Genomic DNA, 26,340 nt, shown 5'->3' with positions numbered 1-26,340 from the left:
ACATCAAACGGTCATATTTCTGTAGGGAAAGTAGGAAGCACGTCATACTGCAAAGGTACTCTATACCTATCGTTCGCAGGCAGTAGCTACGCTGATATGATACACATAGGAATGGAATAATAGCTACCTTGAGAGATGAATATCAGGAAATGAAACAGCCCGAAGTTGATCATTGTCTGAAAGAGAATTGCAGTTACTGTGTATCCAAGGATATATAGTCCATTCATTAGCCTCTTGGGTGCTGGTAAGAAAAGAAATATCATTAGCATTATGAAGTATGAACAATGAATAGCTGGCGCATAGCTTATATTTAATAGATCGTCATACTGGTTCAGGATGAAACTTGAACAAATCAGCATGTAATATGAGAACTCATTCCCCTGGCTTGCAAAACCTGTTCAAGGTTAAAAAAATACAAACATCAAGAAATATCTCAACAATTCCCAGAGAATTTTAGCTCAATTTTTTATCAAGAGTTTTATTGACGTACCCAGAGAAGATATCTCCAGCGCCAATCTCCCAAGCCCGGCACCAGGGACTAGACATGAAGGAGGCCTATGAAGTTTGACAGATATAAATATCAACAACGCAAGAGTAACAGTGAACACCAAAGTATCTTCTGTTTATTTCTTAGGTCGAGAGGCTTGCAATGACCATCCATAGCTAGCAGAAGGTGTAAGTATAGGTGATATTCTACATAATTAAACACATATTAAGGCAACCTGTGAGGAGAATTTTGCTAAATTTTTGTTCTAATAATGCTTAGATTAAGTGGACAATTTGAAAACAGCAAAGTTACAACCTCACAGGGTTCTGGGCCCTGATTGAAAGCAAAAACAGCTTTTTTGTCATTACTGATAACAAACTAGCACACCCACAAGTAAAAAAATGAACAGCAACATGTACATACATGGATGCACAATTCATGCAAACACAAAGATTAAAAAATTAATGTCACAAAAATATGTCATTGTTAGTTTCCACTGCTGAAAGATCAGGGAACCTAATTATTGAAGCAACAAGGGGAAGGTTTACCTCTGATTGCTGCGGTTAGGAAAAAGATGATTAAGCTCCTCAAGAATGGGCTTGTAGCACTCATCACGTTCCTTTTGACCCTGGAACAATATAAATAGAAAAAAAACAGTAGTATATATCAGTGCAGTGGAAAAGAACTCTGCTTCAAGCTATTTACAGTAGAACAGAATATTACCTCCTCAGCCCAATCTCTCACAATATTTCTTACGATGCATCTTACCTGCATGAAACATAACAAGATGACTCATAGAAGCAGCAAAAAAATAGAAAATGTCCAAAACAACAAGCAAACTGGTGAGCAATTGCATATATGGGGAAAGAGAAAATTGCTATTATAGGCTTCGCTAAAATAGGATTCCTAACGTTAGCTTCGCTAAAACAGGTCACGAAACATTTCACTTCGAAATACATGACATTATACCCATTTTAATTCATTTGATAATCTAAATACATATTTGGAGGCCTTATATCACTGTTTTGCCCATAGCCTTAAAAGGCCCTTGCCTGGGGGCCTCGCCGGCTTGCGCAGGGAGATGGTGACGTTGCCGCACGGCGCCGTGGCCGCGGACGAAGGGCGGTGCTCGAGGGCCAGCCGCGACGCGCTCCGTGACGGCGGCGGCGCCGTGGACGCGGCCGTGGCTGCCGCGCTGTGCCTCTGGGCCGGCCGCATCATGACGAGCAAGTTGATTCACATGGCTGTTGTTGATTCACACGGTCTTCGTGATGGCTTGCGCTCGCTCGGCGGCCGTCGTGTCGTATAGCCTCGCCGGGCGCGGTGCACACATACGCACGCAGGATGCCGCGCCTGCGGCTGGATAGATCGTGTGGATAGGCGCGCGCTAGCTGCTGCTCTAGCTAGGGCCATTCGTTAGTTGTCGTGGCCGGCCGCGTCGATGCGCGTCATGACGAGCAACTTGATTCACATTGCTGTTGTTGCTTCAGGATCATGACGCGGCCGGCCCTCGGGCGCGGCCACGGCTGCGTCCACGGTGCCGCCGCCGGCCCTCGAGCGTCCGCGGCCACGGCGCCGTGCGGCAACGTCACCACCTCCCTGCGCAAGCCGGCGAGGCGCCCAGGCAAGGGCCTTTTAAGCCTAAGGGCAAATCAGTTTTATAAGGCCTCCAAATATGTATTTAGATTATCAAATGAATTAGATTGGGGATAATTTCATGTATTACGAAGTGCAAATGCTTCGAGACCTATTTTAGCGAAGCGAACGTTAGGAATTCTATTTTAGCAGCAGCTTGTTTCGAATCCTATAATAGCAATTTTCTCATGGGGAAACCATCAAGTTCACACACAAGTGCACACAGAAATCACAAAAATACAGCAGTTTCAGCAATTAAAATGTCATGGGCATAAAACGGAAATCATTTCAAAATGAAAAGCAGCAACATTGCACTTATAGCATTGTATTATCACTCCCTGTAAAATGGATTGAATCATAGCACCACTTACCATGTCAACATCTATTGGAGGAACATTCAACTTGAACAATGAACTTGTGCAATGTCGTGGTGTTACCTAAAACAATGAAATAGGAATTCATATTCCATAGATATTTGAACAAATTATCTGTGAGCAGAAGATACTAGAAGGATTTAGAATAGGAGTCACTGAATTAGTGCATGATGCACAGAAAAAGGTCAGTGTTCATCTGCTCGATGGCCAAAAGTAGTTTGCAAAATGATGTGTGATATCCTATCTAAAATTTTAGGATTAGTCAGTATAACACCCCTGTGTTAATTTTATGCTTAACTTGCTAATCTCAGGCCCAAGCTTGTCATTAGCATGAATTCAGTTTGCATAGTGTACTCTACCCTTAGCTAGTTTTGATCACGTTTTTCTCCCTAATCCAAGACTCAAATCAACTTTTGTCTAATATCAAAGATGTAGATCTTTCCTTCCTTTACAACTTTTATTTTGGCCAAATTTCAAGTTTTAGTATGAAATTTTGAGTATTTGATGGTCAAAATTGAGTCAAATTCATTTGAAACACCACTATTCTACATGCTCCCCTGTGACGCCGTACTCATGCCCATGCCGGCGACACGGCGCAGCACCGACAACTACACGTGTCGGCCGTCCGGCGATCCTCGCCCGCCGCGTGAGCGCGTTCTTATGCCTCGCGGCGCACTATCCGTTTTCCCCTCCCCTTCTTCCTCCTCTGGCTCGGTTCGAGCTGAGCCGAGCAGAGTCGCGCCAACCATTCCCCGCCGTCCCACTTTGATTCCCCTCACGAGAGCCTCCCCAACATTGTCCTCCACCTGCGCCGCCTCTCCACGAGCCCGTTCGAGCCGTTCCCCGGCCAAATCGGACTCCGCCACCGCCGGTCACCACTGCTCCTCTGCCCCCACACGTCGAGCTCTATTCTCCGACCTACCTCCGCCCGATTGGAGTACGCGGTGCGCTTCCTCGTGCCCTCTTCGACCTCCCCAGCCCCTTTTCCCTCACCTTCCTGCACAGCCGCAGCCGGAACGCCGGCCCGCCGCCGTCCCCGTCGTGGGCGGGTCCCGTGCGCCCTCCCGCTGGGTTGCAGTGCGCCGCGGTAAGAGTAGATTTTGTTTTCTTTTTTTGTTTGTTGGCTGAAATTGTAAACTGCATAACAAATTAAGAAAAAAAATGCTAAAAATGCAAAACCAGTTTTGTTAGCTTCATTTTTTGATGCTCTACATGATAGAACCATGAAATGGCTTGTTTGACGGCTTTTGCTGTGTAGTTTTGCTTATGCTAGAAATAATGCTTTTGTAGTTTGTAAATGCATAGTTGGAGTTAGGAGCAGGCTAAAAGAATAAAATTTATTGGGTTAGAGCAACTTCAGCAAGGTCCCTATTTGAGCCCCTACTCAAATAATAAGGACCGAGAGCAAAAAATTCTAATCCAGCAGAGTCCCTACTCGGGTCCCTAGAATAGGGAGGACCCCAGATCTACCCCTTCGGCCCCTTCTCCCATGGGTGGCTAGGGAGGCCCCTACATTTTCATTTCCATTGTTCCTCTCCATCTCTCCCTCGCCTTGCGTGCTCGCCGAGCTGCGGTGCCTCGCTGTTGGCCACGAGCTCCGACGCCTGCGCCGATACCCCACCAAGCTCTGTCACTCGTGCCGCCGTCCACGAGCTCCAGCGCCAACCCGCGTCGCTTCCCCATGCTGCCTGCACCGAGCTCTGGCGCCCGCACCGCCGTCCCCAAGCTGGTAGTGCGTGGAGGAATGTTAAACCTGCTGTTTGGTTGATGTTTCTGTGATGTATTGTTATAATCATGATTAATGCTTGTTTAAGCTTGTTTATTTAATATACGCAGTTCTAGATGTCAAAAAAACATAAAAGTTATGCAGTAGCCTGCTCTTTGCATGTTTAATACTCTGAAAGTTTTATGTCTAGAAGTTATGTGCATGTCTGTAGATCTTTATTTGTTCAGTTTGTCTTGTTAAGCTAAAGTAAATATTTTCTGTTATCAATAGGTGTTGGTAAATTTTTGTTGCATGCTTTATTGATAGATTGTCATGCTGGTAAATTTTTATTACTAGATCATGGCTGCAAGTTAAGTTTTTGCTTTTGTTTAGGAGTAAATTGCATCGGAGGTGCCCAAACTTGTCTCGAGATTTCGCTTGGGTCCCTAAACTCTCAAATCGTGCATCTGGATCTCTAAACTCTGTTAAGTGTTTCGTCTGAGGTCCCAAATGCGCCATGCAAGCGTCCGAAGCTAACGAGGCACGCCATGTGTTGCCACACTGGCAAATATTTGCAAAAACACCCCTCTAGAGTTTCATCTTCTCCCATTTGATCCTCCCTCTCTCTCTCTCTCTCTCTCTCTCTCTCTCTCTCCTCTGCTCCGGCGGGCGGCGCCCCTCCTCCTTCCATACCGGCGCCGGCCCTAGCTCTCTCCCTCCTTGCGCCACCGCCGGCCCTGGCGCCATCCCTGCTCCCGAGCCACGCGGGGCCATGGCGCCGCCGCACGCGGAGGCTGGCAGGGAGGAGTGGCTCCTTCGCCACGCTCGGCCGTCCGCGCCCACCTCTGCTGCTCCGCCGCGGCGGTGTGGGGCGAGGAGTGGTGGAGGCCATCGGGCAGCAGCACCTCCCCTTCCTCTCCCTCTCCGGCGGGCGTCACCGAGCGGATCCTTGATGGGCCCGACACGCGGCGCTGCTCCGGCCTCCCTCCCCCTCCTCCTCTCTCGAGCCTTGGTGGGCGGCGGCCTCCATGGCCCTAGCGGGCGGCGAGCTTGGCTCGGCTCCGGTGCGCCCGCCCCACACCTACATCCTCTATCCTCCCTCTCCCTCCGCGGCGGCCCTGGAGCTCACGCCGCCGAGGCTAGTGGGTGACCGAGCTCCGCGCTGCCGCGCCCGGGCCATGGTTGCGGCGGGCTCGCGGCAGGGCGGAGCACCCCTCCCGGGGCAGGAGTAGCTCGAGGCCATGGCGCTGAGGTGGAGGCGTTGCCTAGCGAGGGGCCTCGAGCTCCCCTCTGCTCTGTGCTCTGTCCCAAGCCATGGAGGTCGCGGCGGTGGGCGAGGCCGGGCCCTGCGCACGCGGCCGGTCTCCTTCTCCCTCACCGACGTGCGTGGAGGCCACATCCGGCGTCCCTCGCGGCAGCAGCAGCTCCTCGTCGGCGGGACCAAGTGGTGGGCGATCGGGATGCGGTCCCCGGTGAGCAGGCGCGCGCGCGGCGGCGGCGCGCGAAGGACGGTCTCGGGTAGAGCAGACCATGGCGGAGGTGCTCGACGAACGGAGATGGAAGGGAGAGAGAGAGGGAGGGAGATTAGAGAGGGAGGAAGAAAAGGAGCAGATGGGAGAAGACAAAAATATACAGGGGGATTTTTGCAAATATTTGCCACTGTGGCAACACGTGGCATGCCACGTCGGCTTCAGACGCTTGTGTGACGCATTTGGGACCTCAGATGAAACACTTAATAGAGTTTAGGGACCCAGATGCACGATTTGAGAGTTTAGGGACCCAAGCGAAATCTCGGGACAAGTTTGGGGACCTGGGGTGCAATTTACTCTTTGTTTAGCTACTAGCTGTAGCTTTTCCTTTTATGTTTATTGCTAAATTTCTTTTATGCATGGTTAAATTCAGCAACTTGTGTTGAGCATCTGTAAATCATGCTATAACCCTTTAGGACTAAAATGTGGTTGTTTTAAAATAACTTTCTTTTTATATGCTTGCTTGTTAGTTAAATAAAATCTCTAGTTAATCATCCTCGCTTTATAGTGTTGCTTGTTTTTTCTAAATAAGTTTAGTAATGTTTTTGAAAGTGAAACACTTTATTTATATATAACCTGGTAGTTGTGTGATGCTAAACTTAACTAGCTCTTGGTAGCCAAATGCCTTGCAATAGATTGACTGAAATTAAATTGTTGACCATGCTTGATGTGCTTGCTATCTCTTTGCTATCTCTATGGTAGACTTGTGTGATGTTTAATTAACCTTCATTCATATGGATGCTCATGCCCATGCAATAATGCCCTTGTGCTTGTCTTGCTTGCCTTTTTTGATGCACCGTCCATGTATTCATACACCAGCATTATATTTTTGCATCTGATTTAGGTACACTAGAAGTACAATGCATTGACGTGAAGCTCTTGATGATGGAACCGAACCACAAGACAATGTTTGGTGGACGTATCCTAAAGAGGGGACCAGCTGGAGCAGCTGAAGACCCGGCCATGGTCGGAAGGGCTCAAGGCCTTGTTAGTAGTAACACTGACTTAGTGTTACCCTAGGCAAGCCCCGGAGCATGACTCTTAATTTCAGTATTCAATGTTTATTATATAATTATTGTGCATTTATGTTTCTAAGAGTTGACTGCAACCATAGATGCATGATCCCTAGGTTCCCTCAGTTACTCTACTAGTGTAGATCGTTAGTACTGCCATGCTTAGTTAGGATTCGGTAGAAGTCGAGTGATTTTTTGTCACTTGCGTGATATAGGATCTTGTTACTTATGGCAAGTGGCTTGAGAATGAATCAATGAGGAACGGAAAATGGAAAGCAGACATAGATGAGTTTGGTTTAGGGTATGAAATGGATGGAAAGTAAGCCTCTGCCTATGTTGATTGAGGACCGTACCGTTTTTGGCATTGTTGATCGAGGATTGAACAGTACTAGCCACATGCCGGAAGTAGGAGGTAATCAAAACAGGTAAGCTAATTACCTCATTTGCAACGATACATTGAATCGTGACCTGCTACTCTAGGAGTGGAATGATGACGGGTGTTGTAATCGTCCTCGGGTTTACTGTGTGTTCGCCATGTCGGGCTCCTCACCTGGACGTCGGGGTGATGATGGGAACAGTTGACGCGGGTGGACTGACGGGGCTTGCATGTGTCATGTGAGTTAGGTCCACCTTGCAAGGTTAAATCAGATCGATTCGCCATGACTCGCGGATATGAGAGGCTTGATCACTATGTCACATCGTAGTAAAGAATTGGAATGAGAATCGAATGAAGATGTTTTGATTGTGATATTACTAGAGGATTAATATGGTCTACCATGAGTGCTCTAGATATTCAAGCAAACCTAGTTGGTATTGGTTATACTAAACTTGAGCTAAACTATTGAAAGCAAGGATCTACTATTAGTAGCTTTTCAGCAAAATAAACTACAGAGCGAAAAGCTCGCATGTTTAGGAGTCAGTTAAGTATATACCATAGTCAGGTAAGCCTTGCGAGTATTAGTATACTCAGAGTTGTTGTGATCCGAATGAGCAGGTTGTGTTCCCGCTGACTTTGAGGAGGTCTGTGCTTCGTGGATGGGTCATCCTCTTCCTCCTGGTTGGACCGTTGAGTAGGTCCCGTCTTCTCCGTGAAATTCGGGCAAGTTGGTAGCACATCGGTGGGCAAGATGTGAAGCTCACCTTGTATCGTCGTCCGTTTAGCTATCGTATTTTAAACTTGAACTCTGTTTTAAATTCCGTTGCATTTGAACTCTGTCGTTTGTATTTCAAACTGATCTATAAAACTCTGTGTTGTAAATTAATTTGAGAGACCCGGTATGCTGATATCATCTGTGCTCGTCTTCGTGCGAGCCTTCCAGTGCATGTCTCGATCCTTGATTACAGTAGTTTAATCAGGATTTATTACCCAACAGGCTATTGGATTAACCATTTTAAGTGCGTGATAACTTGATTAACTATTAAGATGATAGTTAGAGCACTTAAGCCGGTTTAGTTTGGGTGGTTCTGCTACAGTTAGCTAAAGCTTTTACGATTTTTCTTAATGAAATCTAGGAGTGCTGATTGACTTCCTATCCTACCTTAAATTCATGGATTTACCTATCTCTGATACCTACATTCTGATGGGATGGCAATGGAACTGGATCGAGCCCTATCACTTCAAATCGGTCATGTAGTCTGTTTCAGTTCGGTTGGATTTCCAACCTATATGATAAGTGGCTTCTCCGTCATGTTAAATTGTTCCCAGAACAAGATTTGACAAGACTATAATTTGCTATTGTTTGGAATTTTGGTTCTGTGCAGGTATCTTGGCACAATTGATTACTTATTGCAATTTGAATCTAAACGTGTGAACACAATTTCAATTGTACGTGGAATATTTCCAACAATTACCGTTTACGTGGAATATTTCCCATTTAGAAAGCATGCTATATCCTTGAGATTCATGATAATGAAATTCAAATATGATCGCCCGCATTATGCAATTGAGAACTATCAACAGCTTACATCATGCAAATGGAGCGAGCTTACATTATCAACAGCAGAAGATGAAGAGACATCTTTATCTTGACAGTAAGCAGCTGTGCTCGCATCTGTATCACTGTTACATGCACCTTGGGATGTTCCCAAGTTGCTGCCAACAGGCTGAGAACAGCCTGCCATCTGCTCTTCCTCGTCCTGTTAGATATTTATATATTTAATCAGTCAAATTCTACATGCAATACAATGGAATCTTCAAAAACGTATATATCACTAGTGAAATTATCTAAAAGTGGCTTCTGCACGAAAGCACCCATTATATATAAAAGAAGGATTCAGAAGGTCGTGCCTTTTTATTTTTAGTTTCTCTTGAAGATTCATGAGTCTTGGCATCTTCTTGGGGGTTATCATGCTGCCCATCCAATTGCGAATTGCTTCTGGAGATAGAAACTGTCGAGCAATCACCCCTCCCACTGGAATGGGTGCAATCCACATGACTGTGGTCATGCATGTTTGATGGATGGTCATGACCACCGACATTTACATACTGACTCATGTCGAAAGGAGGTTCAAATTTCTGCAATTTTTCATTTTTAATAATGCCATCATGTGCATTGCAGTTTTCAACATAACATGTGCATTGCAGATATCACGAGCAAGGTTTCGAAAAACGCTAGACGCTAGGCGAACACTTGCCTATGGTTTAGAGTTTTTTGTGATTAAACGTAGATTCAACAAGATTAAACGTGTGTTGTGATTAAACTACACTGTGATTAAACGCAACGCTTGGCCACCGTTCAGCGTTTAATCAAGATTAAACGACATTTAAAAATGTTTTTTAAAACACTGATCACGAGATAACAGTCTCAGAAGATCAGACCTCAAGCATGTTCATGATAAAAGCTGCATTCATGGATATACACCTGTCAAGCAATAAAGCGTCAAATAAAAGCAGCAAATCTATCAGCACTAAGCACAAAGGCCTTTTTACATAAATGATTATATGCCATCCACATGCCCTGTATCCATACATCTAAGTTGTACAGCAGTATCAAACCAAAGACAAGTTAATCAACAAAAACTGGAGAACTATTCTAAAGGGGCATAATCTTTCGAAAAAAAAAATTAAAGGGGCATAAGCTCAAATGTTTCAGTGAAGAGCCCCATCAAGATAGAGCATGTTGAAAAATCTCATATACAAAGCAGGAGAACTATTTATCAGTACTATTATATGATTACACGCATGCAGCACAAAATGTTACCATCTGAGTCTTTGGTACCTCAGACCAAGGTGGAAAAGAAGTTCCTACACAGAAAAGGCATAAGTGAGGGAGAGCGCACAACATTAGATGAGCTAATAAAATAGAAAAAAATGAACTCTAATGTAGTTAGCAAAGAGCAACTAGTTTTAAAATAAAGGAAAACATGTGATGATTATACAAATATAAACCTTGTGTGCAGGAGGAAGCATTTTGAATGATCTCTCGTATCTCTTGACATCCCTTTCCGCTGCATCTTGATAGCTATTACAACCATAAAAACAAATGTTTTAAACTTTGATCATGATAAAAGGGTAGGGCTAGAATTTTTCTCATCTAGTTATATTGCACAAATATCATTTCATGTTCTGAGTGACCGATGTTGCCTAGGTAAAAAATTCCAACCGAGCCAACAGCTGACAAAAACTAAACATGTCTTCCAATCCTGCATTCAATATTTTAAGGATGGTATGTTGATCAACTACATCCAAAATGTTTACACCATTGCAGATTATAGGCAATTCATCACCAATGGTAACATTTTGAGGATTCAAAATAGCAGACTGCCATCAAATGCACCCTCCACTACTACAAAAATGATTTGTAAGGGCGCCTCAATTTTTTTCAGGGGCGGACCAAAATTTCACCCGTTGCTACAAATAGAGGGGATGTACTGTAGCACCCGCCCCTAAAAATGAGCGTCATTTTTAGGGGCGGTTCATGACGTCACCCGCCCCTAAAAAGAGCATTTCTAGGGGCAGGTGACGCCATGAACCGCCCCTAAAAATGGTGGCATTTGTAGGGGCGGGTCATGGCCTCACCTGTTCCTACAAATTCATTTTAGGGGCGGGTGGTGGCATGGTCCGTAGCTACAAATGGTTTCACACAAAAAATTCATAACTTTTTTATATGATCTCAGACGAAGTCAAACCTTATATCAAAATTGTAGAGAATGACGAGATCTAAAATTTTATAATTGATAACTTTTTCATTTGAGGTCATCTAACGGTCTAAAAAATTATTATAAGTTCTCTACTAGCTATAACTATATAGTATCTCATATAACTCAAGTCATACTTTGAGGTTTTCATAATCTTAACCTTTATATACACTGAAATATACTTGGTATATTTCTTTTGTTTCTACGGTTCTCACTAATCATAGTGTAAAAGTTTCACATTTTTTAATTTATTTTGCTATATGTAAACAATTAAATAAATTTTTGGATAAATAGAAAAACTATTTTTAGGGGCGGGTGAGGGGGTGACCCACCCCTACAAATGGCATTTTTAGGGGCAGGTCACCCTATCACCCGCCCATATAAATGATTTTTAAATTTATTTTGGAATTTTGTTTAATTCAAAAAACATAGCAAAACACATTTAAAAAATGTGAAATTTGTACCATAAACCTATTATGATCTATAGAATTATAAAAAATACCAAAAACATATTTCAGTGTATATAGTGATTATGAGTGTGGAAATCACAAAGTAAACTTTGAGTTGTACGAGAGAGTAGAGTGAGTGAGTTATATATTATGGTTTCACACTTTTAACTATTAAATACACTAAAATATGATTTTAATATTTTTTTAAATTCTACATGTCGCAATAGGCTTATGGTAAAAATATTATTATTTTTATGTGTTTTGCTACATGTTTTCATTTAAACAAAATTTTAGAAAAGAAAAAAAATCATTTGTAGGGGCGGGTGGGGCATCACCGTCCCTAAAAATCTATTTGTAGGGGCAACCCCTACAAATACCCCTGAAAATTGAGGCGACGAGATGTGGCGATCCATGTGATGAGTGAGGCTGCGCGCTCATTGGCTTAGGGTGGGTTTAGTTCATTTTGCAAAATTGTGTAAAGATGTAAAGAGGGTATTTGAAGTACTAAATGAAGTCTATTTGCAAAACTTTTTGCATAGATGGGTTGTAAATCGCGAGACGAATCTAATGATGCTAATTAATCCATGTTTAATCAATAATTAGCGGATGGTTACTGTAGCATCACTGTTGCAAATCATGGATTAAGTAGGCTCATTAGAATCGTCTCGCGATTTACAGCCCATCCATGCAAAAAGTTTTATAAATAGACTTCATTTAGTACTTCAAATTAGCAAGATTCCGTTTCACTTTAATGCGTTTACGGCTTTTTTGCAAAAACCTGTAAAGATGCCTTAGCAACACGTGCGAGGATTGCTGACATTACTCTCTCTTGGTCGTGCTGCTGTGACCTGCCCCTAAAAAATTCCAACCAAGCAGGCAAGCGAGCTGCAAGCAATTAAATACAAGTCGTGCGCTGCCAACCAGCCCATCTTGAGGGTGTGTTTAGTTGGTGAAAATTATTGGATTCGACTACTGTAGCACTTTCGTTTTTATTTGGTAATTAGTGTCCGATTATGGATTAATTAGGCCCAAAAGATTCATCTTATCATTTCCAGCTAAATTGTGCAATTATTTATTTTTTTAAATTGCATTTAATGTTTCATGCATGTGTCTAAAAATTCGATGTGATAGAGAATCTTGAAAATTTTTGAAAACTAAACATGGCCTGAATCTCTCCGTCTCTTTCTCCAAGGTTCCTCGGTCTGCTCCCCTCCATCTCTCTCCAACGCTCCCGCTCCTCTGCGCCATCGACTTGCAAAGCAAAAGGATGAGGACCAGCGCCGAGGAGGAAGCAGAGAACATGCGCTGGTTGGCCCCGTGCGTGGCAGGCGCCGTCGAGCAGGCGGCGCGGGGCTAACACGGCACGGCGCGAGTGCGCGCGCAGCGGTGGCGGCGACTCGGGGCTGCGACTCTCGCTGGCAGCGCGGGGCTGCGGCAGCACGGCACGAGGCCGCGGGCCGCGGCGGTGGTGCGGCGAATGGCGCAAGGCCGCATGCGAAGCGGCGTCGCGGGCCTGCAGCGGCTCGGGGCCGCGGCGCTCGCTGGCGGCATGGCGCGAGGCCGCCAGTGCGGCGAACGGTGCGAGGCTGCGAGCAAGGCGGCGGCGCGGGGCCTCGGCACTCGCAGGCGACGCGCAGCGGCCTGCGGCATACGCGAGCGCGCCGGCCTATGCAGATCTGCAGCAGCCTCTGCGGGGCTATGACGGACGGCGGCGCACGGTGGCCAAGCACGGCGGCCGCGACGTGGTGCAGGGAACGGCTACGAGCCCTCCCCTAGACAGGAAGGGGACAGGACGGCGCGGAGCTTCGGCGGCGGTGCCCCGTCGCGTTGCTCCGGCGGCCACACCCAGGAGTCAGTGGCGCAGCCAGGGGATCCGACCGGCGGAGCTGCTCCTGCGGTGGTGCACGGCGGCGACGCGGTGCGCAGTGAGCGGCAGCGGCCCACGGGGAGCGGCGACGGCGGCGCAGGACGCGACTTTTGACGTCTAGTGTTTTTTTAATTAGATCTGTAGGGCGGGTCAGGCCGTGGTTCGCACCTAAAAATAGATATTTTTAGAGACAGATCATTTCTTTATCTGTCTCTAGAAATTAATTTTTAGGGACGGATTGCGGGGTGACCCGCCCCTGCAAATGCATTTTAAGAGTGGGTAACGTATTCGCCTCTAAAAACAACTATTTTTAGCTGTAGAAAGTAGGAGCGAGTGTGGCACCATCTCTAAAAATAGTTTCTTACACATTCTTACAAACTCTTTGTGTAGTAGGAGTAGTGCTCTAATAGCCTCAATCAACAACAATTACAAAAACCAGCATGGTGCTAGAAAACACCCACATCACTTAGGTGTATCTGATTTTTTTCTCCCTAGTAACATGAGGGTAACAAGTCAATGAAAACCAACAGAAACTTCACTGGGTCTAACACCAGTACCCACAGCACTGCACTACGGGAATCGGCTCTTTTGCCGTGTGCCACGGCACACGGTAAATGTTAAAATATTCACGGCAAACTCTTTACCATGTGTTGCACATGGCAAAAAGCACACGACAAATAGGCGTCGGCAAAGAGGCCCTTTGCCATTTATCGGGCACACGGTAAAGAGTTTGCCGAGTGTCAAAAAAACACACGGCAAAGAATTTTTTAGAAAACTGATTTTAAAAATAAGAAACAAAAAAAATTAATTCGTAGAGGACCCCACCGGTCAGCCACGTGTCCATTCCACCAAAGTCGCAAATCACAACTGTTTTCGTGCACATTGCGTCCGGCAGATTTCGAACCCGCGACCTTCCCCTCACATCTAATCTTCTCTATCACTACACCACACTCAGTTTTGTCTATACTTCATTTTTTCCCCATATACTATACTAAACCGATTCTAAATTGCTTGTTTGAGACCCTAAACGAATTCAAATTAAAAAGTTGTCAACTACAAAATTTCATAACTTTTCGAGATCTACAACTTTCGTTTTGGAAGTTTCTCCATCCGAGATCGTTTACGAAATTTAAAGTTCACTTTACCGTGTGCCAGATCTGGGGCACATGGCAAAGCACTAGGCACGGCAAAGCACTAGGCTTTACCGTGTGCCTTGATCTTGCACACGCCAAAACTATTTTTTTTATTTTTTGTTTCCTTCTTTTTTTCTTTTTGTTTCTTTTTTTATTCTTCCAAATTGATTACCTTGCACTTTGAATATATCTTATCAAATTCAGTCAACTATATGTACTTAATTTTTCTACTCATATTATTGCGTTATTTTATGGAGTTATAGATCAAAATTCAATTTATGTAAATTCTATAACTGTACTTGATATATTAAAATTATCAAATGGTTCCAAAAAATTGTCAAAATTTTACATGAAACAATATATATTGCCTATTGGCTATAAAAAATTTTTGAAGTCAAACTCAAATTTGATCGTCACTTCGACTGCAAACCTAATCGCATCCTTCTCAACTCTGATTCTTCTTCGCATATGTTTCCATTTATAAGCATCGTACGTGACAAAATTGCAAAACTCACTCAAATTTTTACCACAGCCTCCACATATGATATCATGAGATATTGACAAATCTCATAATTTTCAGACTTCAATTGATTTTTTTAGAATTTTAAAATCATTCGAACACACGTTTGTGGTCGTATTTCCTAGACAAGATGTTTGCAATTTATTTTCATTTGATAGGTAAGAGCTCAAACTATGTTAAATAACATGAATATCATTTTTAATTAATTTATTCTATTATTTGAATCACTTGCGATTCAATTTGACTTGATTCAAAAAATTGCTTGAAATAAAATTAATTAGTTAAATATAACAAATAAATACAAAAATATATCAAATTTTAACATAGAGTACCACATGTTGTATGTGAAGAGTAGAAAAAGTTTCGAGGTGAAAAGATAAATTTTTTTATTACTTTGCCGTGTGCCAAAATAAAACACACGGCAAAGTCTTATTTTGCCGTGTGTCACAAAAAAACACACGGCAAAGTGTGCTAAAAAAAGCACACAGCAAAGGATGATTTTGCCATGTGCTTTAGTTTTGCTGTGTGTTTTTTAAGTACACTCGGCAAAATTTATATTTGCCGTGTGCCCATGAACTTGTACACGACAAACTTCAGTGCACACGGCGAAAGTGAGATTTCCGGTTGTGCTGATTCACTATCCACGCTAACACCATCATGCGCAAGCAAGCATCTCTCTATCCTTGAGCCGCCACGGGCTGGTTCCCGGCCACCATTCAATCATCAACTCCGGCTAGCATCTCACTCCCTAGAACTGGCGAGCTCCCACGAACCCTACACTTCACTCAAAGCCACCACACTACGCTCCACTCCCAAGTCCAAACTCCAGGCTATCCCATCGCTCCACGAGACCACGACTCGGACCGGCATGCGGAAGCACTTCCAATCAACCCCAGAGATGGCGGTGCCGTGGGGAATGAACGGGGGCCGATTCGTACGGGCCAGTAGGGTAGAAGAGGGGGATCGGAGCTGTCGAGCGGAGCGGGGTTTGGGTCGGGGGGCGCGTACTTGGCGTAGGCGGCGATGGTGCGGCGGAGGGACTTGATCTCGGGGGCCTCCTCCTGCTCGGTGTACCGACGCTCGCTCATCTTCTCCGACGGCGGCGAGGCGGATTGCTTTTCCGGATGGATTAACTGGTGTGGTGGCACAGCCCAATCCTCACTAATCCTCACTATATAGCACCCTCGTATGGTGCTAAATTTGACACATCAACTTTTTTCTAACCTTTCGTTTTTTTCTCCAGCAGTGCGAAGAAATCTTGCTATTGGGCATCCCCAGTATACAGCACCACGTATGGTGCTAAATTTGACACATCAACTTTTTTCTAACCTTCTGTTTTTTCTCCGGTGCGAAGAAATCTTGCTAAAACGTGCTACGATAGGTCCTATCGTAGTAAAATATCTGATTCCTTCTAACTATTCCCACACACTGATGGCTGACGCCTGACGACCCGTGTCATTGTCCGGCCCGGCCCTCTATCGTGCTACACGTGGTTGAGGGATGCAAATGATATGGATATTTTTGGACTGTATTTAAATTCGATCTGATTTGGAAGAATTTTTATCCGTAACCAATCTATATTCGAAAAATATCAATATTCATTATAATCTTATGCGGCAAAAACTAACACTATTTATATCCGACTCTATATTCGAATAAAAATATAAAAATAAATATGATATCAATAATATCCATCCGTATTCGCTGTTTACATCCCTAGTGGTTGGGTACAACCTTGTGCCGCGTACTGCCGAGTGCCGAGGGCCCGAGGTAATAGTGCTGTAGTGACCAGCACATGCGACATTTGTGACGTGCACCAATGAGATCTTCCCGGACGTCATATTCGTCGCTTTAGATTTTGTGAGACCGCATTGTCCCAAAAACCTCCTTTAGCTGTATTCACAAACAGAGCTATTAGTGCTGGAATATCCGATGTGAAATTTTTCATGGGACGCTCCATTGCAACATTAAAAATTAATTACTGCAATATTAAAGATTGGTACTTGCAATATTACACACACACACACATTGTCATCGATTGAAAATTCCCGCCGCGATATGACTATATTTCACGCAACATCCAATGTGTCTAACAGCATGTAGAAGTAGAGTTTTGTAACATCAACACTAACCTTTTGCAACATTTAAAGATTATATTTGCGATATTTTGAACTGTAATTGCAAAATTTAAAAATATGTTTTTTTAAAAAATTTATAGAACAAATAGAACTAGTCAATTATATTAGCTGGTGTAACATGGCAAATCAACTATTTAAACATCTAGAATAAATTCATGCAACACAGACACTATGGCTGGAGGACAAATGCTTATAAGTTAGCTCCATCCTTACTCAACTATCAAGGTGGTACTAAATATGTGCACATAGCACACATGGGCCACTACTGGGCCACATCCAAATTGGGCCGGTGTCACATACACCCCCCTAAAAGGACTCGACATCCTCATTGGTCTAACTCGGACCCATGTGTCAAGTGCGGGCGCCATATGTCATGCTGTGTGTCACATTCGGACCCATACACGCCATGCGTCATATGCCCGCACACTGACCTATATCAAAAAATGTCATCTCTTTGCACACAACCGCACGTTTACTGCCGGTGCCATATGCCATGTTGTGTGTCCCATTCGGGTCCACACGCGCCATGCGCCATATGCCCGTGCATTGACTCGTATGCACAACCGTGAGAGTCTGGGTAGTGCGGCTTTGTAGGACGGGGTGTGACACTTACAAGTGGGAGAAGGGGAGGGCAGCACTTACAAGTGGCCCCGTTCAAATTGAAAATTGAAAAGTAAGTTCTTATCGAGCTCCAAAAATAACCCAAAAATTACACAAGCAAGATAAAATCACAAGTATCATAGCGCAACACTAAAAAGTTAAAAATCATTCTAGATTGATCACAGCCAAAAGAACAAAACAGAAATCTTTGAACATTCCAAGAGTTTTATGCTTCGGTTTAATGGATATAAAATTATAAAAATATTGTAAAATCAACATTTGACGTCTAGTATTTGAGTAAAATATTTTAGGTCATAGTTTTGTAAAGAAAAGTTCGATCTTTCTTCACAAACATTCATTCAAACAATCTATAAAAATAAATAAACTCATGCAAGCACATGCACATGATGCCTCATTATGCTTTAATGATATTCATGATGCTGTTAATTAAATGTTAATCATGATTATCAAATTTGGGTCATGACATTGGACGGTGGAGGCGGCAGGGACCCACCGCTAGGGTGTGGGCACGTTTCCCAAAACCAATTGCCGAAGCGAACTGAATTGTAGGGTTGTTTTTTTTGCTCAGTTTCTGTTTTCATTTGTCAACTTTGATGATTGGTATCGGTGTTGATTTTAGAGGTGCACCGAACCGAACACCCGAATAGCTGATGAAAAGTTTTTTTTTGAGAGCGAATAACCGAAGAAAAGTGGAAACTAGGTTTCTGATGAACTTGTTCGGTTGTTCCTGGGCGTTTTTTTCATTTTTATATTTAAAAAAAATTCAAAAATATATGCCGAATAGGGAAATTTTCAAAAATGGGTGCCTGTCGCCCCCCTAATGGGCGGCAGGGTACCTGTCGCCCATCCAGTTGGCAACAGGACCTAAATGTAAAAAAATTTTACATTTAGGTCCTGGCGCCCAGGGCACAATAAGCAGTGAACTTGTAAAATTGATATAAAATCGTAGAAAAACCAGAAAAATACAAACTCAACTGTTCTGGATTCTATGAAACAATATCTACAACTTTTGTTACATAAAGTTTTTCATTTGATTAATGTATCTTACTCTATTTTAAATATCAGTTTAATGCACTTTTATTTAAATCTCAAGATCCATCCTTTGGATGCATGTTATCTCAAGATTCAATTTCATGTGGAGTCTAACAAAATTAGATTTTTTATTTTATAATTTTTCTATGATTTACAATGATTTTCCATAGATTCAACCAAATAAATAAAAAAGACAAAGACAAAACCTTCATAGCAAAAACTTTATACTAAAGTATATCATATTATATGTTTAATGTGTAGATCTTCTCACGTGGAGTCCAACAAAATAGAATTTTTTTATAATTTACAATGATTTTTCAAAAATTCAATTGAATTTTTTTAAAAAGGAAAAGGCAAAACTATGGCTACTGTAGCAATCCGCGGGTACTGTAGCAAAAACAGTCTTCAAAACCACTTGAGGAAGGTAAAATGCACGGTTTGAAAAGTTGAGGGAGGTGAATTACCTGATTTTGTAGTTGCGGTAGGAAAACCAAATTTTCGTGATAGTTGGAGGAGGTAAAACAGATTTTTTCCTTTTTTTTTTCGTCTCCAGCGTATCTGCCTCCTCTCCGTCTCTCAAATCCAAGTGCCCAAGTCTCGATCTAGCTGCTGGCTGGCTTGTCTGCTTTCTTGGCTCTTGCCACTGTACTGAGCTAGTAGCGCATAGAGAGGAGAACAGCGTGCGGTGGCCACGCGGTGCTCGGCAAGAGGGTTTGCTGGCCTTTGCATGGCGGCCGGCGACGAGGACATGAGATTGCAGCGGCGGCGGCAGTGCGGGATTGCATTCGCAACGGACGCGTAGCGCTCGTGCAGGGCAGCTAGCGGCAATGAGGACATGAGATTGCGGCGGTGGTGGTGCGGGATTGTATTGGCCGGAGAGGGAGGAGGGCCGGCGGCGGAAGAGAGAGGCCGGCGGCCTGCGTAGGAAGAAGAAAAGAAACGAAGAAAAGGTAAAGAAAAGAAAAGAAAAGAAAAGGAGGATTTTCCTTTGCCCAAAAGTTCAAGAAAGCTTAGAAAAATAGGACTGGACCCAAATAAATTCGGAAAAAATCGTGGAGGGCTCTATGAACCTGAATTCGACAAACATGTTTCAGATCCTAAGGTCTATTTCATGAATCTGAAATTAATTATTTTCTTAACTTAAAAACATGCATGAACCTGCGTCACACACTAATTTAAATTAACCATTCTAAAGGTGAATTTCAGGATGTTGTTGAAACCTTTTGAAGAGAACCATGTGCCATTAGACAGTGAAATTGCTTTGGTGAATCTGATACATTAGACAGTGAAATTGCTTTGGTGAATCTGATACATTAGACAGTCGAGAGCAAAGCGGTAAGCCGGTAAAGTGGTGCATAGGGAGAAGCCTCTGTTTTATATGATCTGGATTTATTTTTATTAAAAGTCCATTTAGAGAGAACCATGGTTAGTGCAATCACACCAGCATGCAGACTTGGGAGGTGATGGGAATATGCAGATATCAAGAAACAAATACAATTGGGCAACTGAGGACTCTAAAGCTTGGTATTCTTGCCTAAGCATGATAGAGATCAATATTTTCTAAAACTGCCCATGCTAAAAGTGTGTGTATATATATATCAAGACTCGTTAGGTGTGATATTTGAGGAGGGACTGTCTGAGTTTCCACAGTACCGTGGTCTCGAGTCTCAAAAGTTGCAGGTTGCAGCCTTGCAGGGGTTGATGTACAGTGAAGTTTATTACTCCGCTCAAGTATTGTTAAAGTTCAGATAATCCCCTAAACTATTTTTTGTTCAATTTATATCTAAGCTATGTCATTTGGTCCAATTTATCCCTTAATAAGATTTATCTTTTTTATTTACCCATGCACAAGAGAAGTCTCAAGTTAAAATTTTGAAGAATGACGGTAGACATCATAACATATTTTAGGAAATATGTCAAGGATTTTTCATCATTATTTTAACAGGATACGGTGTTTAGTAATAAATTAACCTTATGATACAAAATTATAGGAAAACTAATGATGAAAATTCGTAATAATTTTTTTGAGACACTTTGTGATGCCAACTACAATCATGCAAAACCTTAAATTAGGATTCCACTTGTATGTGGAGAAATAAAAAAGATAAACTACATTAGGAGGTAAATTGAATCAGATAACATAGTTTAGGAGCTAAATTGAACCAATAAATAATTAAGGGGTTATCTGGACTTTGGCCATACTTGAGGGGAGTAATTGGAGTTTTTCTTTTGTTTAACGATGCGTAATTTTGGACTGCAGACACTTTGTCATACATTTTATTCTAAAAGGAAATTGGCTCGGAAACCTAAACAACAGAATTAAAGAAAATTTAGTATTCAATCACACTCGGTGCGGAGGTCTCTGTTACCCTAATTCTTGTATGTTTTAATTTTCACAATGGAGTATGGTCGATTGAACCCTCTTCACATTTATGTCGGAAATATATAACGCTGTGTCGCTATGCTGTAATTGCTTCTAATCTTTGAAATAAACATGGCATGCGTGCATGTACTTCTCTCCTGTGTAAACTTGTGGAATAGATATAGACCTTGGAGACCTAACTGGCTTCATTGGTAAACAGGTGCCATCGCCTGTATGTCAGACATGGAAGGTATCAGGGAAATGCACATTTCATGAAAGACCCAGGGCGCGTTTGGATTCATACATGCTCTCCGAGAAATCCCTCTCATATGCATCTGGATGGGCATCAATTGTTGTTGCCGACCCAACTCCAGTTGCTCTACCCTTTGCTACCTACTCCCTCCGTCCGGAAATGATCTACGTATTTTGACTAGGAAAAGTCAAACTTTATAAACTTTGACTAATAATTAGTTAAATTATATGTATAATTAGTTTATAAAATTTATGTCAATACATATGTATTCAAAGAGGTTTGAGATGACATTGAGTTATTCGTAATTGACATTATATTCTAAGAGTGATTAATAAGTCAAACTTTACTTTGAATGACTTTCTCTAGTCAAAATATGTAGATCATTTCCGAACGGAGGGAGTATTTGCCTATTTCTCGTCAACGGCCATCGGCTAGTGATACATTTCCAGGCAGTTCTTGCCGAACATTTGGGGAGCCAACGAATTAGTCAGGCGAGCATGTGTTCCATCATCCAAACGGGCCACGATTTCCCTTTGTAATTTACACACACAAGAAAATTCTATGAATGCCTTTGTTTATCATAACCATATCCTACCAAGTTACCAGCAATACTACAGTACAAAGCTGAGAAGCAAAAATTACTTTCCAGCAGTACAGGCACACCAGGTGAAAAAGCCAAATTGGTAACGGGCATAGATTGCTATTGGTAACGGGCATTGCCCTTTTGGCGTTGCTAATGACCCATTATCAGTAACGAACATTTGCCCGTTACCAATAAAAGTCATTGGTAACGGGCATTAAGTCAATGCCCATTACCAATAGCATAACATCAGTAACGGGCATCAACTACGCCCGTTACTCAATTATAGACAATGGACAGCCATTTAGTGGAAAAGTTACTACAGTACCAAACATATATAGGAGCTCGTTAACTAAAATGAAATGCCTAGCCTTTTGAACAAAAATAAATAAATATAAATGGTAGTATAACTTTTCTGCAAATGTTAAATGATTGTCTTGGTACTGTTTATTTCTGGTTGCATGTTTTTATTTATAGAATCTGCGAATGAATGATAACAACATAAATACAATGATCTCAGTATATTAGAAATAAAATGTATTTCGGAAATAAGCTGTCTATTACTTGTTAGGTGGGTTTACTTCTAATTATAAATAAATTTCTTCAAAATCAGACCACATGTTAGTAAAGATTGGCCTGTGACTTTTCACTCCTAACTGGTAGTTCCTACCATCATCTTGCAGTTGCAGTAGCGAGAAACTTCTTTCTCCATGGTTTCACAATTATCTGGTAAATTAATATTTTTGTATGTCCTTCGCTACATGAAAACCTCAAATAGGTAACACAGCATTGGTAACGGATTTATATGGCCCGTTACTAAAAATATTAAAGGTAACGGACATTATTAACGTCCGTTACCAATGAGTTTATGTCCGTTACACAAAAAGTCTCCAGATCGCAGCCCAGCCTTATTGGTAACAGGTGTTAATTAATGCCTGTTACTTTTAATATTTGTGGTAACGCATCGTGGAATGACCGTTACCTATCACTGGTTCCGGACCCGAATTTTCATGTCAATCCCGTTAAATTCCGTCTCGCGTCTGCCCAACCCACTCAACCCCACCCCCACCCCCCGGCGTCCGCCCAGCGCCCACTGCGCCGTCCTCCTCCCATGGCGGTGGCGCCGGCCCTTCGCCCCGTTCTCCTCCCTCCTCCCGCGCCCTTTCATGGCGGCGGCGCCTGGCACTCCGAGTCCCTCCTCCTCCCTCCCCCTCCCATTGCAGAGGCGGTGGCGGAGGCCTGCGCGGCGGCCGGATCCATGCAGGACATGGAGGATATGCGGCGGCCGGCCCTCCGTCCCCCTCGTCCTCCCTTCTCCCGCGCCCTCCCATGGTGGCGGCGGTGGTGGAGGCCTGCACGGCGGCCATGGCGACCGGATCCGCACAGAGCATGGCAGATCTACGACGGCTGGTCCTCCGCTCCCTCGCCCTCCCTCCTCCCTTCGATTCGAGTGCTTGCCGCCCACGGCGTGGACGCCGGCACACGCGCCGCCATCCGTTGCAGGGCCGTCAAGGTCGTCTAGGTCACCAGCAATGCGCTCGCCCTCGTCAACGCCATGACAGGGGTGTTGCCCTTCCTCCCCATTAGCGTACAACAGAGGTAAGGCATGGTCTCTCCTGCCTTCTTCATGTTCGATGAAATGCATGGTGTGAAATAGATATGCTGTGAATGGCTTAAGTAGCTTTTGGTATATAAAATCTCAGAAATTCAGGTTGAAAACTATGTGTACAAAGTAGCATCAGAGACTTATCTGCTTGCAGTTCAATAGTCTATTTGGGTAAGTCCCACAATTTACTAAATATATCTAAGCTTGTCTTTCCAATTAATTATCTACGATCTGCAGGGGCCTATGATACTGAGGAGGCAGCTGCTTGTGCATATCCCTGGTACCACATTAGCTGTCCTTTTATTTTTAGGCAGAATCAAATATATTTCATAGTCATCTATATATATACTTTGCTGGAATCAACTAGCTAGCTCCAGTGTACTGGCATCACTATTTTACTTTGCTGGAACTGGAAGTTGAGTGCCTCTGTTATATCCTAGTTTTTGTGTAGATCTTGATTCATGAGCTACCTTTTTCTTTCTCTTGCACTCATGGCCTCTTAGTAACCACTTAGTAAATTTGCCAAATGACTGTAATGCATTGTTGCTGATTAGTCATCTATTTCATATATTCCAGGTTTACTTGCAGACTTCCATGGATTGAAAGTCAAATCACTGCTGGCTGATGATGCAGTACTATAATTTCTAGTACAGGTAACTGAATCTTTCGTGGCCCATTCTTTTGAGTCAAGCTATTTCTTTTTGGATGAAATAAGCAGGAGTATTTGTCATTGCATTTAAGTTCTACGGCTTAGATATAACTCCTGCTTTGTGATTAGACCATCACTCCTGCTTGCTTAAATTCTTATCAAGGAGTGCAATAAGATCGAAGGTCATGTCCAGCAGGTAAGCAATTTGGTACCTTTTTCCTACTATCCACTGATGTGTAAACTTTTGCTTAAATTGCAGAAATTTTAGATTTAGTTCCCTGCAAGAACAAAAACTTGCATAAATGTTTATCCTTAGAACTGTGTGTATAAATTTGAAGTTTAATACTAGGAGCTGTTTTCTGTTTCTTTAGTTAATGTTTTAGGCAAGCATGGCATGGATTTAATCATATTATTATCTTGTTGCCAGTGCAAGAGATTGGTCCTGCAATACATTCCCCTTATCATGGTCAATGGCGAGAAGTTCCTTGAGAAGAATAATGATGTGTGCGTACAAGCGTGTATGAATGTAACTGTGTGGATGTAATAAAAGAATAGAAAAAATTGATTTCTTTTTTTTTGTATTTTAATTCCACATAGGTAACAGGCATTACCATAATGCCCGTTACCTATAACTGTTGTTGGTAACGGGCATCAACAACGGGCATGTTGATGCCCGTTACCTATATTTTGTTATCGGTAACAGGCGTAATTGATGCCCGTTACTGATATTATGTTATTGGTAACGTGCATTGACTTATTGCCCGTTACTAATGACTGTTATTGGTAACGGGCAAATGCCCGTTACTGATGATGGGTCATTAGTAACGCCAAAAGGGTAACGGGTGCTTTGCCCGTTACCAATAGCAATCTATGCCCGTTACTAATTTGGCTTTTTCACGTAGTGCTTGCAACCTGTCAACAAGGGAAATATGAGAAATATGTGCATATTTAGAAAGCTAAATAGTGCAGAAATTTTTTGAATTGGTACTTAGATTGTAATTTGGCGCGCTACAATTTCTAGCCACTATTCGTGTCTTGACAATGGGTATGGACAAACAAGACATGGCCCTTTTCCGAATAAAGGTCCTTCTCTACGAATTCTTGACCAATCACTGAATCCGTTAAGGGATATAGTCAATGAAAACTTCTTGAGCAGGTTGTATGACAAATCTTATGGAACTTACGAAGAAGCAGCGCATTAGTTGCCAAGTTATTTTCTGACATTGATAGGTGTAATGCATGTATAATTGCAGTGCGCTTGATTGATAAGTGGTCACATCATCACACGAATGATGACCGGTATAGTTGTCACATTTTAATCTCTTTTCAGCCAGTAGAACAGATATGGATTGTTGCAACTCTGATTGCTTTGTTTTTCTGGCAGTACACTGCTGCGCGTAGCGCTATATGACAACAAATATGTTCTTCAGGATGTGGATTGATTTATCAATTATGATAGGAGAAAGTTTGTTTTAGTGAGTTGGAAATGATTCGAGTTATCATAGCACTGTGATCAGGACTCTCCCTCTTCTTTGAACATAAGCTAAGGCTTCAGTGTTTTTAAATCGCGCAATACACCTGTTTTGTACAGATCTTCAACTGGGCAGCTGCCTGCCGAAGCAAGTATGGGCCACGTATTTTCTCTAGGTGTTTGTTCAAACTAGAAGCTACAAACACACACTTAACTGCGACTATATATTCCTTTCTTTTTCTAACATAGTAAAACCATTGATATAAGGGTGCGGGACGTGGATCGCCCGATTTCATTTCTGGGTTCAAACAAAAGTTATGGTCATTCTGGAGCTCGTACTTTTTTTTTGACATTCCAAGTTCCACAGATTGCCGATGGTTGTGCCTATAGGGTCATGTCGTACTCCGGCTATGACGTGAATGGATATCGCTTTCACATAAAAAGCCACCAGCAGAGTCAGCCCAATCGAAGAACTACAAATACCAGAGTTTGTACGACAAGTCTTGATGGGGTCGAGTATTATGGAAAAGTTGAAGAAATATACGAACTGGTTTCTGGTTGCAAACCTCTTAAGCCTGTCATATTCAAATGCCACTGGTCTGATCCTAACGAAGTGCGATGGACTTCTAATCATGGACTAGTCAAAATTCGACAGTCATCCGTCTATCTAGGAGACGATGTCTATATTTTTTTTTGAGCAGAAAAGATGATGTCTATATTGTGGCTCAACAAGCCACAGAAGTTTATTATCTCTCATACCTTTGCAAAACCGACCAGCG

The 26,340-nt window shown here is 42.8% G+C and overlaps 1 protein-coding gene and 1 long non-coding RNA gene across 4 annotated transcripts in view; one reads left to right on the top strand and one right to left on the bottom strand.

The window, feature by feature from the left end:
- The window catches only part of LOC120699519 (carnosine N-methyltransferase-like), a 35,372-nt gene extending 19,358 nt beyond the window's left edge, over positions 1-16,014 (bottom strand). For 2 of the 3 annotated variants that reach the window (XM_039983525.1, XM_039983526.1), the window contains exons 1-12: positions 15,858-16,014; positions 10,132-10,204; positions 9,944-9,987; positions 9,562-9,604; positions 9,031-9,258; positions 8,733-8,879; positions 2,494-2,559; positions 1,211-1,255; positions 1,036-1,115; positions 491-555; positions 328-394; positions 128-241 (exon numbers count right to left, since the gene is read on the bottom strand). In XM_039983525.1, coding sequence (XP_039839459.1) covers positions 128-241; positions 328-394; positions 491-555; positions 1,036-1,115; positions 1,211-1,255; positions 2,494-2,559; positions 8,733-8,879; positions 9,031-9,258; positions 9,562-9,604; positions 9,944-9,987; positions 10,132-10,204; positions 15,858-15,937 — 1,052 coding nt within the window. In that variant the 5' untranslated portion in view covers positions 15,938-16,014. Of the gene's footprint in view, positions 1-127; positions 242-327; positions 395-490; positions 556-1,035; positions 1,116-1,210; positions 1,256-2,493; positions 2,560-8,732; positions 8,880-9,030; positions 9,338-9,538; positions 9,605-9,943; positions 9,988-10,131; positions 10,205-15,857 lie in introns of those variants that run through there. The other variant, XM_039983527.1, reaches the window with a different exon arrangement.
- Positions 16,015-24,226: 8,212 nt separating this feature from the next.
- Positions 24,227-24,671, top strand: LOC120701524. The gene is made up of 2 exons (XR_005686141.1): positions 24,227-24,286; positions 24,518-24,671. It is a non-coding gene; the product is annotated as an uncharacterized LOC120701524 (long non-coding RNA).
- Positions 24,672-26,340: the final 1,669 nt, after the last annotated feature.

This window comes from Panicum virgatum, chromosome 3K (assembly GCF_016808335.1).
Source record: "Panicum virgatum strain AP13 chromosome 3K, P.virgatum_v5, whole genome shotgun sequence".
Lineage (NCBI taxonomy): Eukaryota > Viridiplantae > Streptophyta > Magnoliopsida > Poales > Poaceae > Panicum > Panicum virgatum.
The sequence above is the reverse complement of the archived record's forward strand: the minus strand, read 5'-3'. Positions and strand labels throughout refer to the sequence as shown.